This window comes from Alternaria hordeiaustralica, assembly GCF_023758085.1.
Source record: "Alternaria hordeiaustralica strain BMP 2776 chromosome Unknown scaffold_2, whole genome shotgun sequence".
Lineage (NCBI taxonomy): Eukaryota > Fungi > Ascomycota > Dothideomycetes > Pleosporales > Pleosporaceae > Alternaria > Alternaria hordeiaustralica.
Genome location: NW_026056774.1, coordinates 2,004,836 through 2,020,616, shown reverse-complemented (window position 1 = coordinate 2,020,616; position 15,781 = coordinate 2,004,836). Strand labels below are relative to the sequence as shown.

The 15,781-nt window shown below is 54.4% G+C and overlaps 4 protein-coding genes across 4 annotated transcripts; 2 read left to right on the top strand and 2 right to left on the bottom strand.

Moving 5' to 3' along the window:
* Positions 1-243: 243 nt before the first annotated feature.
* J4E84_002136 (uncharacterized protein) lies at positions 244-1,674 on the bottom strand (the record flags this gene model as incomplete). The annotated part of the gene is made up of 2 exons (XM_049384764.1): positions 244-1,093; positions 1,139-1,674. The coding sequence occupies 2 exons, from the start codon at positions 1,672-1,674 to the stop codon at positions 244-246; spliced, it is 1,386 nt and encodes a 461-aa protein (XP_049248120.1).
* Positions 1,675-6,977: 5,303 nt separating this feature from the next.
* On the top strand, positions 6,978-8,048 carry J4E84_002135 (uncharacterized protein; the record flags this gene model as incomplete). Its single annotated transcript, XM_049384763.1, has 1 exon — positions 6,978-8,048. The coding sequence occupies one exon, from the start codon at positions 6,978-6,980 to the stop codon at positions 8,046-8,048; it is 1,071 nt and encodes a 356-aa protein (XP_049248119.1).
* A 600-nt stretch (positions 8,049-8,648) lies between these two features.
* J4E84_002134 (uncharacterized protein) lies at positions 8,649-13,042 on the top strand (the record flags this gene model as incomplete). The annotated part of the gene is made up of 2 exons (XM_049384762.1): positions 8,649-11,559; positions 11,610-13,042. The coding sequence occupies 2 exons, from the start codon at positions 8,649-8,651 to the stop codon at positions 13,040-13,042; spliced, it is 4,344 nt and encodes a 1,447-aa protein (XP_049248118.1).
* A 789-nt stretch (positions 13,043-13,831) lies between these two features.
* Positions 13,832-15,171, bottom strand: CPR6 (peptidyl-prolyl cis-trans isomerase cpr6; the record flags this gene model as incomplete). Its single annotated transcript, XM_049384761.1, has 4 exons — positions 13,832-14,699; positions 14,764-14,942; positions 15,021-15,088; positions 15,159-15,171. The coding sequence occupies 4 exons, from the start codon at positions 15,169-15,171 to the stop codon at positions 13,832-13,834; spliced, it is 1,128 nt and encodes a 375-aa protein (XP_049248117.1).
* Positions 15,172-15,781: the final 610 nt, after the last annotated feature.

Below are 15,781 nucleotides of genomic sequence, written 5' to 3'. Positions count from 1 at the left end.
AACCGCTATTGATCTGCGACTTTCACGAGCAGGCATCTTCGCTGTTTAGGGCGCTTTTGTCTCGGAAAACACGTGAGTGGTGTCATTGTTGCGTCTGGAATATCTCGGATAAGGCTCGCTCGGCAGCAAGTGACGATCCCGACAAATGCTCGTGGCTGGGCGATTTACCGCCATGTGCATCACCGCTGTTCGGGAAGTATGTTAACGAGTTGAATTGTAGTTAAGAGGAGAGTAATCTACGTTTCATCTGTAACCCTTCAAGGATTCATACATGTGACACGAGTACACCGCTAACATGCTCTTCCCCAACGACCACCAACCCCAGTAATCCATCGCAAGCGCATTGGAGCATGCCGACCAATCCCTTTTCATCACCAAACCTTCTAGGCATTCAGCTGACATCAATCCCGGCGCTGACGCACCCCAACTCATCAGCTGCCGAGCAGCAACATAACACAGCAAGACCCTGATAATCAGATCCACCAGCCCGACTATCTCTGTAAACCCAAAACAGAAGCGCTGTGCCAAGAAAAGCTTGGTAACGGTCCTGCGGTACTCGCAAGCGTACTGATGCCCGAAGTAACCCCGGACATATCTATCCAGCTCAGAGAATGGCCTGGCGCGGATATCATCTACATTGACCGCGGGATTTTGCGGCGTGACTGAGTACGCAGGGTCGGCGGGTGGGCACCTCAACCTCTTGAGCAACCACCATCTCAGCTCGTCGAGATAGCTTCTTCTGACTGGTGGCGTGTCCTCGTCTTTGAGGCGTATCGATGAGCGTTCTGAGAGCAGCAGAGGTAGGAGCTGGGGACGGCACAACCATAGTGTCCTGTTCCGTTCGTCGGTGAAGATGCATTCGCGATCGATAGCCTCGGATATGTAGGTGTAGTGGATGAGTCGCGAGTAGAACGCTGGTGTAAGCACACGGATCTCAATGTTCTTGTACGGTCGATTTCGACCAGGGACATGTGTCGTGGCGATCTTGTCGGTGGGGATGTTGGGAATCGACGCTTTGAACGTGATGCAAAAGTCTACTTCGGTTTGGTTTACGAGTACGTGTAGGTAGTTTCTGAAAACTTTGTAGAGTGTTCTGGGATTGTTAGTTGTATTCACGTAGTGCTTCATGCGTACTTACATCTCAGCGGAAGTGGGAGGCCGACCAACGCTCGACGTTAGCACCTCCGGCCGAAACCACACGTGCAATTTCCTCTTAAAAAATATCTTGCCGGCTTCTCTGACGATGCGTGGGAACGTTACAAAGCCTACCCACCACCAGCTCAGGATGAACCGCAGAGTTCCGAGGAAACCCAATTGGTCCAGGTCAATAGCCTTTCCGGTAGAGAAGAGGCGAGCTACAAGCTTCCCATGGTTCTTGGAAGATTTCAGGGTAATCGTGTTGTCGATCAGAGGGTTCTCGTAATCCACAGAAGGGAATGGGTTTTGGGCCTTCAGCGCATACGAACCCTTTCGAGAGTTGAACGGTGAAACATGGAAATCTTTCATCCATACATCGGTAAACTTCGACTTCGCCCGAACAGGTATCTGCGATCCGTGTTCCTCGGATCCAGACGTTTGTTCAGAATCAGATGTGCGCGGCGGACTGGCAGGGGTCGATCCGTCAAGCAGGTACATGCGTCTTTCTCCAAATGTGTTGTTGACTTCGAGTATCATCTTCACAAGCTGATGTTCGCGATCGTAGATATACCAGAACGAAACCGGATTGAATGCGTAGCCCAAGAAGCGCGGTGCCGTCACCAGGTAGGCATACTCCCATTCCGCGTCTTCAACATGCTGGGCCCGCAAGTACGACCTTAGCTTCCAGTAGAATCCGGACGCGCCGCCACCTCGTTCCAGATAATCCTCCGCTCTTATCCGCAACCACCATTTACCCAAAGTCTGGTCATCTCCGCTTGCGAAATCTATCCCCTGGTATTTAGTTCCGCTTGGGACGATGGGAAATCCGCACTGAAGATATGAGTATGCGAAAGCATGGCGCTTCGGAAAGATTCGAGCATGCGACGTTTGACACGGGAAGATCTTTGGCTTTGGCGTTTCCACATCAGATCTCCATCGACTGATATCAGGTGTGTTCGCAGTCGGGTCCTCGTTGCTGCGAAGACTGCGCCATAGAGAAATCGCGAGGATAGCTAGCGGTATTGCGACGCTGAAGACGGCATATGTACCAGGCAACCCTTCAGCCCAGCCCCTCCAATCATTCCAGCTCTTCAACACGGTCGCAACCAACTTCTCTCTCGCCAACCAAGCATACAAAACCCCAAGCACCGCGCAATCCGTGAGGACCCCGCGGTCTCCACGCCGCCGTCTGAAAACACATCCTCCGATCCAAACCGCGAGCATCAGTACCTTTTGCCACCCATCCAGAGCAGCAAAAAGCAGTGGCAACCCTACGGCCGCGCATTCGAAAAGGGAAACTCCCAGATCGCGACCGTTACTAGCAATCCGCATTAATGAACGTTTCTGTTAGTATCACCGTGACATTGAGGGAAGTTGTGACGTGGATCGTTGTGGTGCGATAAATGTCAGATCGAAGCGTGGTTTGACGCTAGACCCATCTCATGAAATGTATATGCAGGGTCCCTCAAGAAAGCATAGCCGCCGCGAGAATTTCCCCGTCTGGAGTTAGTCAGGGCCAGAGCCGCATTGTCGAGGACGGCGAAGAGCTTTGATGAGACGGCGATGTAGAGCGTTTGTTTGAACGCCGACTTGTAGAGCTGGTGGGAAGGAAGACAGGAGGCTGAACTGTTGAGGAAGGTGGGTCTAGAGCTATCTTGGCGATATGTGCGTCATCGGGGTTAAGTCGGTCAGATGGAGAACAGCAACATGCTGACCAGCGATATCTAGTCTTGTCTACCAAATCTCTAATTTGTATTCCAGACGGCTACGAGCGACAATCGTCGTGCTATCTGATGTACTCATCTGCGCGTGTAACTTGGGCGGGAGGCATAGCTTATCCCGAGCGCGACGCGACGCGACGCCGCCTGCAGTCTACGCCATGACCGGACTTCGAGCCGGCGCCACGATTTGGAATGGTGCATGACACACAAAAGCATGCATCAGTGCCGATGCATGCATCTCCTCCCACCCAATATTAATCCAAGGCGCAAACGCTGTTGTTCCATCTGAACGCCTACTCCCTTCTCGTCCCCATACAACGGATCAGGCATATCGATTCCCCCCTCTGCCCAAGCACATGCCCCAAGCCGCGGGGATATAATCATAGTGTGGACAAATCAACTTGTCTCGAATACTAATCGCGTAGCCGATGGTTACACTGAACTCCACGTTCTGGGGCGGCTTATCTCAGCGGAGAATCAGGTTGGCCCACGAGTGAGCGGTGTTGGTCGCTGACAGGTCAGCGGTTGCCTACGCAATGAACAGTGAAGTCCGATCTTGGCTTGTATTGCATGGCTGGGCAGGGCGTAAGAACAACGTGGATGCGCGCCTGCTTTGAGATCTGGCCCTGGAGCTTGATGCACGTAGTTGATCTTACACGCTTGTAAAATTGAGAGGTCTCAAATGTTACCTCAAATCAGCGCAGAGAGCCTTGCGGATTCTCTGGTCGTATCTCCAGCACACTGGAATCAGGAACTGTCAGTCCAGAAGCCAGCGACACAGGCCGAACAAACACAGGCGTCGGACTTGTAAGCGCACGAATACGCGCCCTGAGCTCTTCCTCTTCCGCAGGATGACCAATAGCAATTCGGTCCCGAAGTCCGTCATCTGCATCTTCCTTGGCTGGACAGCAAGCCCGCGTCGGCATCTCCAGGGTACTAATGCTGTCTCTGCGGAATCGCAAGTCTCTGTCAATTTCCACGGCAGGTAGTCCGGGAAGCGAGCTGCGCGCCCCATAGTAATAGTAAGGGCTGCGGGATTGACGGAAGCCGAGCATTCGGTTCAAGATGCGTTTGAAGAGAGGTTGGATGGATGGTGCAGATGCGCAGATGATGGCTGTGTTGATCTCGACTTGGGACCTAGAGTGCGATCAGTAGCTGTCTCAGATCTACATCCTATACAGTATTTACTTACCAGAAAATGATGTATCCCCCGTAATACCGAGCGTGCGATCCGCTATTGGCCCAGAGGTTCAGCCCGCAAAGCCGTACTGCAGATGCTATCGGAATAAGAAGGCTCACAGCAAACACGGCTATGACGGATAGGCGTTTGGCGGTTCGCATACGCAGTGAAAACAGAAGGGGCATGGGAAGAAGTAGTATGACGACGTCGGATGCGATACTCCAGCCTGCTTGCCAGTAGAGAATGATCTTCAAGTCGAAACAGTGGATGGAGCCCCTGTCTCGCAATATAGCAGCGCCGAAAGCGACGGACGGCTTCTTGGGACATTGAAAGGCGATAATAAAGATCAAGATTATCGTAACAGCGGTGACGATGACGATCGATATATGGACTAGTCTTCGAAAGGTTCGTTGGGTTGCAAAGCCGAGGTAGACTGGAGGTGTAGGGATTAGATTGACGTGCATTTGGGCGATGTAGTCAAGGAATACACTTACAGACAAGTATTGAGAGCTTGATGAGACCCATGATGAACTGATAACCGATATGGTATGCGTACCCTTGGAACAGTCAGAATGATCTTGTGTTTGCCGGCACAACTACTTACATGTTGCTACAGCACCTAAGGCGTAGCGGTCCAACTTTGACTGCTCTGCTTTGACCTTGTGATCTGCTTAGCATGTTGCTGTAGCACGTCCGATATTTCAAAACACTTATCCTTACCTTTGATCTGACGCCTGGGTTATAATCGAACCCGGAACCAAATAACAGCTGATAATGGTTGCAGGCGCAAAGCCCCCAAGTGAAGACCTGCAATCGATCAGTATATGACAGTTCACAACTTGGTTTCGACTTACTAATGCCATTGCCATTAAGTAGTCACTTAGATTAACCCTTCTGACGATCCATCTTCGCACGTAGAACCTAATACTGATGAGCACAATGAAACAAGGGTAGAACAATGAGTATAGAAAACGAACCGAACAGCGACCACTACTGTCGAGAGGGCCACCAGAACGAAAGCTGTGATTTCGATAGTGGGCCGTAAATCGTTTGGGTTGAACATCTTGACTGCACCCATCCTTGCCCGGCATCGGAGCAGTGACGTTGTAGCGGTATACGCAGTACGGAATGGACGTTGGTAAATGAGGGTATGGATGATTTGTTGTCAAATGCATGAAACGAAACACCAAAACTCGTTTCGAAGCCCGGCACGGGCAGATCATGAATCGAAAGACTGGGAATACCCGTACACTTAGCGAGCCACGAGGTAAACCACGGGCTTGGGACTTGCACTTTGGTAGCGCCACGATCATCTTGAATACCTAGTCGAGCAGGGCGTTTCTCGGCATCCGCAAATCCGTATACCCCACGACCGGCCACCACCATGGGCGTCAGTCTGTACCCATGTCATATTGGCATCTGTCAGATGGTACAGTCACTGTGATTAGTATTTTATACTTCCAGCTAGGATGTTGTACATTGAAGAAGTGAAATGATGGAGAGCGATGATGGCCAATCGATCTAGCTATTGCCTACGTTCACCCTTCTGCTGAACTTGATGGCTATCTCCGGGAGTTGTACCACTTCTTCACGGAGTTCGGTTGTGCTGCTGAGCTGACACCGGCATCTACTGACTCCCGCGTGTCAGGTCATGCAGGCGCAGACGATAAACTTTGCACAAGTTGTAAGCCAACCAGAATGGCGAAAGCCGATGCGGCGCAGTTGATGACGGCTCTCATCTCAACAAGGTTCTGGAGTGAGGTGCGGTCGATGCGTGTTCACGTGCTTCTGCAGGTTTGTATTGGGGCGCCCGTTCTCAACGTGATGGATGATGCCTGCAACTCGGGGGTATGATGAGGATTTGACCATGCACTTAGCATATACGTGAGGCGGGGACGGCTTGTGATGCTATGCCACCAAGGGATGATACCGTGTCTGGCCCCCCATCAATGTAATTACCCGCGGCTAGTCCGATGTTGGTGTTTGGCGGGTTCAGCCACTACGAAGCGAGCAGCCCCACGGCGCGGCTTGGAGCTGACTGGACGAGTTTGCCTTGCGAGTGCGTCAGAACCAAGCATGAACCGTGAGAAATTCTGCGTCCACGAGACTCGCCCGATTGTTGGAGCTTTGCCATAAACTGTCGACGTAAGGTCGAACTCTCGATCGGGAGCAGGGATGTTAGACATGGTAATCGAGGCCTGGTGAGCGATCACAAGAACTTGGTTCGACCACATGGAGGGGACCGCGGAGAAGAAAAGCGTGGAAGCATGATGGAAGCGCAGAGGTCACTCAACGTGAATGTCCTGCATGCATGCGCATGGAGGGATCCGGAGAGCGAACAGGCCGTGCCAATGAACTGTGCCGTCACCAAGCATAGAAGACTGGCATTTGGATCAGCGAGCGGAAATGATGGTATACGTTTGATCTGAAACCTGAGCGAGACTCGTCGCACGTTGAAAGGCGTTGTTGTTGGCGGGCATTGGCAAGGCATTGGACAGCGGGCGCGCGAGATGAGCTAGGGGAAGCGTTCTAGTCTCCCAGGCACATTCAGGGTCTTGGGCATACGTCAGCACGCCGTGATGATCAACAACCCAAAGCACGAGGAAGAGGAGATTGTCAACACAGACCTGCGCAGTGCTATACTACGTGCAAACTTCACTCATACAGTCTGATTGAATTTCTTGTCATTTTCCACCACTGAGCCTATTGATATCATTCACTGTAGCGCACGAGAGCCCAAGGCCTGTTGATTAAAGGTCAAGGGTGTATCCCACTCGGCAACTTCCCTGAACTTGGAAAGCGACGATAGCCACCGCGTGACGACACAGGGACAGATTTATTGCTTGCCATAGGCCCGACTCGCAGCTTCTTGTATAGGGCGCCCATCTCGCCTCTTGCGTTGTTTTCCACATCGCGACACGAACAGAGCAGATATCACCATGAGCGCAACGAACACGGCAGCCGCAGCCCCTCAGCAGCCCAACCCGCCCGCATCCGTCGCACCCGCATCGAGCGCGACCAAGTCGACCGACGATGGCAGCATCCTGAGCAAGGGAAAGAAGCTCCTGGGCCTAGGCAAGAAGAAGGATTCAGAGGCCGGTAAACAGCCAACAGAGAGCGCATCAACAACCACGACGCCGACACTGCTCCCCTCGCCCCCGATGTCACCGCCCGAGCAACGAGCATCGCCGCGAGGAAGCCCGCGCATGCTGCCCATTGGCGCATCTCCTGGACGGCGCATCCGCTCTACGTCGCCCGGTCTTCACAGTCCCGCCTCGTCGCTCATCTTCGAGCGCAATGTACAAGAGCCCGAACCCTCAGCCGACGTGCCTGCCCACATCAAGACGGAAGACCACATACCCCCTGCGCTGGATGCGACTTCCCTGGCAATTACCGACAACCACCTCAACCCCGACGAGGTGGAGATCATAACACACACGGCGCATCAGCCAGCCGCCGCCGCAGTCGCGGGCAGCATAACCGACTCACTGCACTCGCCGCCCCTCCCTCACACAGAATCTGTGGCGTCCAGCCATGCTGACGTGCCAGACTCAGCACCGGGATACGGCTCGCTGGACACGGCGGATCCGCGGCGCTTGAGCTTCATTTCATTCGCAGACGTGGTGCAGGCAGAGCATGTTGAGCACGACAGGCAGGAAGTGCTAGGCGCCACATCGACGGAGGCTCTGCAGTTCATGAGCCTCTCGTCGACGGCAAACCGATCGCCCTCGCCAGTGCGGTCTGCGGCGTCTTCGCCCCCAACCACAAGCGGAGCAGCTTCGCCCAAGCACGCGGATCTGTCGCGCACGCGGTCACCGGCGAGTCCTACGTCACCTGTCGTGCTCGGCAGCCCACACCCAGCGTCGGGCGAAGAGCTGCCAGTGCAAATTGAAACGATGCGACAGGCGCTGCGCAAGACGCACTCGGGCGACCTCAGCGGTGCGCGCTCGCAGCCATTGAGCGCGGCGAGTGTGGAGGAGAGCGCGGCTGACAAGCCCCCGTTCAAGTGAGAAGCATGGACATAGGAATGGACTAATTTGATTTCGCAATGTTGGGAGGTTATAGGCAGGCAGTGGGGTTATTGGGAGGTTCAGATATCCACGGGCGCAGTCGTTCGATACCAGTACTGGAAATGCTGAGAGAATCTATGTTATATGTTGCGTGTTATCTTATGCTGTGATCTGCAGTCGTGTCCCCTGCATACATGTCGATTCTAGAATCGGTGAAGCAGATAGATGAGACGTCGGGCACAGGGACGTTGGGCACCCAAGCGCAGCTGGGTAGAGTCGTCAGCTGGCGTCGCGGTGCTTGGGCCGGGGCGCGGTGATTTAGCGATGCATCTCAGCGGCGCCAAGGCTGGGTGCTAGTCGTGGCCATGTTGGCTCGCTAGGGCTGGCGGTGGGCCTCTGACTACCTAACGACAGACCATTTTGCCCGCGCAACGAGGCCTGCGATGCGCCTCACGACACCAGACGCCAGTCCTGCCGCGCCCCCGCCGCCCTCGTCCGCCGTCACCACCGTCCCGCCAGCGCCACGGCTACCAGCTGCCAGAGCCGGGCCGCCTGTCGTGTGTCAATGAGCAGCAGACGACACCGCAGCGGTCCGCATCCATGGACCAGCAGACGCAGCAGCGACGCAGCCGGAGGGAGGTGAGCGCCTCCGAGGCCGCCCAGGGCGTCTACTCCCTCCACGAGCGCGACGACGTCCGCCATGCCCACACCATCCGCACCGTCACCCCCGACGACCCGCCGCCGCCGCCCTCGCAGACGACCACCACCTCGACGAACACGGCCACGGCCACGATCCCCGAGGACGGCCTGCCCGTGCAGACGTTCCAGTCCCCGCCCAACAGCCCCCGCTCCCACAACAGCCAGCTCAGCAACTCGCAGCGCACCGCCAACCCGCGCCAGTACGTCGCCCGCGCCTCGAGCGACTCCGAGTACCGCAATGCGCGCGAGCAGACACGGCCCCGGACCCGCACCCTCGAGGAGCGCAGCACCCGCGAGCGCTCGCCCTCGTCCGTCTTTGGCTCCGGCCGCCACCGCATCGGCTCCGTCGCCAGCAACCAGAGCAACTACCAGAGCCTCGAGGAGTCCGTCGTCACTTCCATCGGCCACATCTCCACCATCTCCCCGCCCCAGCAGCCGCCCCGGACCTCGAGCACCAACAGCCGCAGCCGCCTGACCAAGCAGCAGCAGCAACAGCAGCAGGCCGCCCACCGCTCCACCTCCCCCGTCCTCTCGCCCTCCAATGTCCCGCCCGACTCGTGGGTTTCGCCGGTCCCGGCCTCCGACGCTAAGAAGCTCAAGGCCCTCATGCGCTCCACGTGCGGCAAGATGCAGGGTCTGCTGGCCTTCCGCCGCGGCGAACCAAACCCCTGGGGCCTGTCGTACTGCTACATCAACGACGAGGCCGGCAGCCTGGTCTACGAGCCCAAGAACGACACGTCGTACACCCGCACCCTCATCCCCGATCTCCGCGGCTGCCATGTCAAGAGCGCATACGACGGCGAAGCCTACACGGCCTACATCCACGTCGTCGTCCACAACTCGAAGCTCGAAGTCCATCTGCGCCCGCCGACCCAGGAAGAGTTCGACTCGTGGTTCGCCGCCCTCTTGTGCTGGTCGCCCATGCGTCCCAAGGGCATCCAGAACAGGATGGCCAAGCCCCAGGCGCCCGTCATGATTGAGCGCCGCCTGCCAGACAGCCGGCGGCATTCCGAGGTGTCGCTGCTCAAAGACTCGCCCAAGAAGGAAGCGCCCATCATCAAAGTCGGCAAGATGATCTACTGGGACACCAGTGTGACATACAGCAGCAATACAGGCACCGCCAAGAACAACGGGCAAGGGGGACGCCCACAGGCGTACAGAGTCCAGAGCCACGGATCCCGCCGCTGGAGAAGAGTGTCGTGCACGCTCCGTGAGAACGGAGAGCTCAAGCTCTACTCCGACACCGATGTCACCCTTGTTTCCACCGTTCAGCTTTCCCAGCTTTCCCGATGCGCCGTTCAGCGTTTGGATCCCTCCGTTTTGGATAACGAATTTTGCATTGCCATATATCCCCAGTATACCGCTGCTTCTTCCCCTGCATTAACAATCCTGCGTCCCATATTCCTATCGCTAGAGTCACGAGTTCTGTACGAGGTCTGGATAGTCCTCCTGCGTGCCTTCACCGTTCCGCAACTATATGGCCCCAAGTCGCCGGATGCCATGACCGACGAGGGCACTTTGTCACCATCTTTCGGCACCCAAGACATGTTCCGCATGGAGAAGTCATTGTTTGTAAGGGTCATTGAAGCGAAACTGATCCCGCCTGTTAGCCCCAAGGTCTCGGATAGCAACGGAACGACCCCGATACGACCGTCATCGTCTGCCACAACCAACCCGGGTGGATATCTCGTTGAAGTGCTGCTAGATGGCGAGACCCGTTCACGAACCACGGTCAAGAGCGAGGGCAACAATCCGTTTTGGAGAGAAGAGTTTGAATTCCTGGATCTACCCGCTCTACACACCGCTTCATTACTCCTGAAAAAGCGACCGCCGAGCTACAACCGCACCGAAAAAAGCGGTTTCGAGGCCACCAACTCCGATCCATATGTCTCCGAAGGTGGTTACGCTGGCATCTCTTTCGATCAGACTGTAGGGAAAACCGACATCTATCTGGACGACCTCGGCCCGAATCAAGAGATGGAGAAGTGGTGGCCGCTTATAAACATGTATGGAAACAGTGTCGGTGAGGTACTCGTCAAAGTCAGCAGCGAGGAATGCGCGATTCTCATGGCTCGCGACTACTATCCACTTTCGGAACTTCTTCACAGGTTTTCCAATGGGATAACACTCCAGATTGCCCAGATGATCCCGAACGAGCTCAGAAGATTATCAGAATACCTGCTGAACATCTTCCAGGTGTCCGGAGCAGCTGGCGAGTGGATATGCGCGCTGGTTGAAGAAGAGATCGATGGCACATTGAAAGAGTCACCTGCGAGTCGGTTACGGTTCAGTAAAAGGCTGGGATCAAGTGAATCGAATGAATCTTCGCTGGCCACATTTGGTTCTGCGAGCGACCGCGAGCTCTTCGTTCGCGACATGGGCAACAATGCCAAACTGGAGGCCAATCTGCTCTTCCGCGGTAACACCTTGCTTACGAAGTCGCTGGATCTGCACATGAAGCGACTTGGGAAAGAGTACCTGGAGGAGACCCTGAGCGAGAAGCTGAGAGAGATCAACACCAAGGATCCTGATTGTGAGGTTGATCCAAACAAGGTCACTTCACAACATGAACTGGACCGGAACTGGAGACGGCTGATCAACTGTACTGAAGAAGTTTGGCGAGCCATCTACAACTCCGTGGCGAGGTGTCCACAGGAGCTGAGATTGATCTTCAGGCATATCCGTGCCTGTGCTGACGACCGCTATGGAGACTACCTCCGGACGGTGCAGTACAGCAGTGTCTCTGGCTTCCTGTTCTTGCGCTTCTTCGTTCCAGCGGTGCTGAACCCGAAACTCTTTGGCTTACTGAAAGGTGCGAAGTTCTCCACTTCTGCTTTAACCATCTCGCTAACAGTCATCTAGATCACCCCAAGGTCAAAGCTCGAAGAACGTTCACACTCATTGCAAAGTCACTGCAAGGTCTGGCGAACATGTCTTCATTTGGCACCAAAGAAGCATGGATGGAGCCCATGAACCAATTTCTCACCACGCATCGGCAAGAGTTCAAGAAGTATCTCGACGATATCTGCTCAATATCGACCACGTCGCAACCCGCACCACCGATACCACCATCGTACAGTACTCCGATTGCCATTCTTCATCGTCTGCCTCCGACGTTCAAAGAAGGGTTCCCATCATTGCCATACCTCATCGATCATTCCCGCAACTTTGCAATGCTAGTCAACCTCTGGCTAGACAACACACAGAAGAGTGCTCCTGACATACAAGCCACGGACGGTGATCTCCTCCGTTTCCACAACATCTGTCTGTCTCTCAGCGAGCGCACCAAGGACTGCCTGAACCGCGCTGAACCTGCCGAACGGCCGTCATCGTCACTGAGTGTCAAGTGGGAAGAGTTGGTGGAGCAGCTACAAGGGGCGCAAATCGACACGTCACGAGGTGCAGCAACGAGGAATCGTGGACCAATACTGGAAGAAGAGATGGAGGAAACCCCGCTATCTCCAGGCGGCGGCGATGACTATTCGTCTTCGTCTACCAGCACACCCATCACAATGCAGCCACCACCTCGGGCACGGCATCAGCAAAATTCGAGCATCTCAGCATCTCAGAGCTCTTTGAAGAGCAACAGCTCAGCCACCATATCTTACACGAACCCCTTTGCGAAGAAGCAATGGTCTGGTCAATACACGCCGTCAGGGAACGACTCGGTAAATGCCTCTCAGTCTGCGTCTGCTTCGGCCAGCGCATCAGCATCCGCAACCGAGGACACACCACCGGGGTCCAGCGATGGTCTTCACATGGCCCCTGCGCCTTCCTATCCGCAAGCCTTGACTACGACGACCACGACCACGATATCTACATCTACTTCTACACAATCCTTCAACTACAGCAATCCGAACTCTCACATCAACCAACAAAGACCTGCCGCTGTGTCCACAAACTCCCTCGTCGGAAGACCACCTCGTTCAGCAGGCGGTCAGAGTATGGAAAACAGCGACAGCGGCAGTATCGCAGAAGAGGAGTACACAACCGCCCTCCCCGCCTTCTCCGAGAAAGCCACCAAAGAGAAGAAGGAACGTGGCTTCCGAGGCGTCCTCCCCTTCCAACGCAAAGGCAAGCGCAAGGACAAAGACAAGGAGAAAGAGGACAAGAAAGACAAGGAACGAGACAAAGAAAACCGCAAAGACAAAGGCAAAGACAAAAGTCGCGACCGCAGCCGCAGCGCCGAACGCGGTACCAGCGCCCTCGGCGGCCACCAGAGCTACAACGACAACATGGGCAGCATGCGCGGCAAACATACCACCCGCGGCGAAGACCGCGACGAGGAATTCTGACTCCATGGATGGTTTACCGAGAGTCCTCGCGCGATTGCTAGACGCGAAATCAAGAGGAGGAAGAGCGCGGGTGAACTTTTGGATAAAGCGAGTCCGTCGTAGTGATGTTTGCTTTCAGCCACACCCTTTTTCCTTGCCTGTTTCTTCGGATCGGCTGCGAAGTCGATTGGAAAATACCAAAAAGCTAAAAGCTTGTACTTCATATACACTCACATGTTGCATCATCGCCTTGCGTTTTGGGTTGGCTAGACGTACGTTGATGCAACAAAAACGCTTGCATGGCATGGGTATAACATAACAACAAAGGCGGAGGCTGGTTCTGGGACGACTTTACCTGAACCATGTTTACTACTCGCGACGAAAGTTTTGACGTTTTTACATATGGCGCGTTAGAGCGATGACTTGTTTGTTTATCGTCTTGGTCTTGGGATGTTTTTTTTTGATTCATTTAGATTTTCATTTCTAGGGGGTTGGCATGACAGGGTAGCCAGGCAGGTAGTAAGGCATCTTAGGTTGGTTGAGGGGATGAATGGGTTGATGAGGTACGTTTCATTTTGGGTGTACATAGCATTTGCAAAGTTTGGGGTTATGCATAGATATCAATGTGGTTGTTTGTCATGAACTTCTGTTCCACAATCTGTGAAGTGACTGTTGTGTTGGTGGAAATTGGTCTTGGTATAGAATGCTGTCCATTATACTAATGACTACACTGGTATCTGTCCCTATTCCCTACTGTTCCCTACATTGCTTGCAACCCCCACACCTCTCACAAGCATCATGACCTGACGGCTAATCAAAGTTGAAGGCATTCTGATAAACCTTCTTCTCCTTCTCCTTCCGCGCCTGCACCCTCTTCTTGACAACATCCAACTCCTTGACAATCGCCGCATCGCCCGGCGCAAGCTTGAGCGCCGCATTCAGATCTGCCAACGCTTCGTCCTCGTTCTTCTTTCCTGCCTTGGCCTGCGCCCGCCTGAAGAGCGCCTTTGCCTTGTCCTTATCTGTGATACCCTCAATGTCCAGCGCCTTGGTCGCGCTCTCTGCCGCGTCACCATACGCACCAGTCTTGTTCTGCAACAGCGCGCTGTTCGAGTAGAGGGAGATCTTCAGGGCCTGAAGTTTGGGCCAGAGGTCTGCGGGGTCGTCGTCAAGAGGGGCGGGGTACTCGTGGAGGTAGCGGATACCTTTTGAGTATTTGGTAATGCCTAGTTTGAGGTCGCCTTTCTTGAACGCGTCGTTGCCCATGTCTTTTAGCTTGGTAGCGATCTCGAGTATCTCCTCGCCTTTCCACTCATCGTCGCTGCTGGCCTTTTGGTCTTCGGGGAAGTCTTCGTAGGGGTCGCCGGTTGCGTCCGAGATCTTTTCTGTCGCTTTGTCGTAGTCTTCGCCGGTGAGCTCGCCGCAGTCGATGATGGTCGCGTCGTGGAATGGCTTATCTCCACTCTGCGTCTTGAGGTTCTCGATCTGGCGCACGATGCTCTTGCCGTTGATGACTTCGCCGAAGACGACGTGCTTCTTGTCGAGGTGCGGTGTGGGGACCGTGGTTACGAAGAACTGGGATCCGTTCGTCCCTGGGCCGGCGTTCGCCATACTAAGCAAGAACGGCTTGTCGTGCACCTTCTCGAAGTTCTCGTCTTCAAATTTCTCCCCGTATATACTACACAGGTGAAGATACCAAGTCAGCGTATGTCTCACGTGCATTTTGTACGGCCACAGCTTACCTCTCACCCCCTGTACCGTTGCCCTGTGTGAAGTCGCCGCCTTGGATCATGAAGCCCTTGATGACGCGGTGGAAGCCCGAGTTCTTGTAGTGCAGCGGCTTGCCGGATGCGCCTTCGCCTTTCTCGCCGGTACATAGTGCGCGGAAGTTCTCGGCGGTCTTGGGAACGATGTCGCTGTACTGAATAGCTGTTAGATTTTGTGTTTGAGCGGATTGGAATGTATGCGCGTGCAGAGCATGGGAGGTTGGTGAACGTACGAGCTCGAAAGCAACACGGCCGGCTTTCACGCCGCCGATGGCGATGTCAAAGAAGACGCGAGGGCGCTCTGAAGCTTGTTAGCAAGACTCTCTTGGGCTCTCAAAACCTATAGATAGGCTTGTTTTGAAGTTACTTACTCGTGTCAGCCATGATCGCGGAATCGCTATGATTGTTGGGTGGGTATGTCGTCGTATGAGCGAAGGATATCAATGTTCAAGCACTGAGGATATCGAAAGAGTTGCAGGAGTCGGAGTTTATGTGCGAGGCTGAAGAAAAGCACGGTGATAGCTGTCCAGAACTTTCTACGGAAGCTACAGCCTACAGCTTCATGCCGCGCCAAGCCCGCCTTTACACCTCCGTACGACATTGGCAGGCGCAACCAGGTTGACTAGATTCTTTAAGAAGACTGTACTATATTTATGCAACAACATGGTTCGTCTTGACAGCATAATTACTGGTAAAGGAGCTTTCTTGAGCTTGTTGTGTCTTGTAAACATTGACATGATGCTCGCGATGAGGGGCAACGCGGGGCAGTGACCGGGCTTCGTCTTAGCTACACTCCGAAAGCTACATGGCAAGCCTCAGCGCTAAACTCGCAAACATCACCCGAACGGTCAGCAATATCGTCATGGCATATGCATCTTGATGTTATTAGACTCTCAGACGCTAATCTACTCCTCTTTGCTCACCGATCTCTTCCATTTCGAAAATAATAGTAAGCTCAAAAACGCCATTTACAACCAGGTATCCACGCGTATAA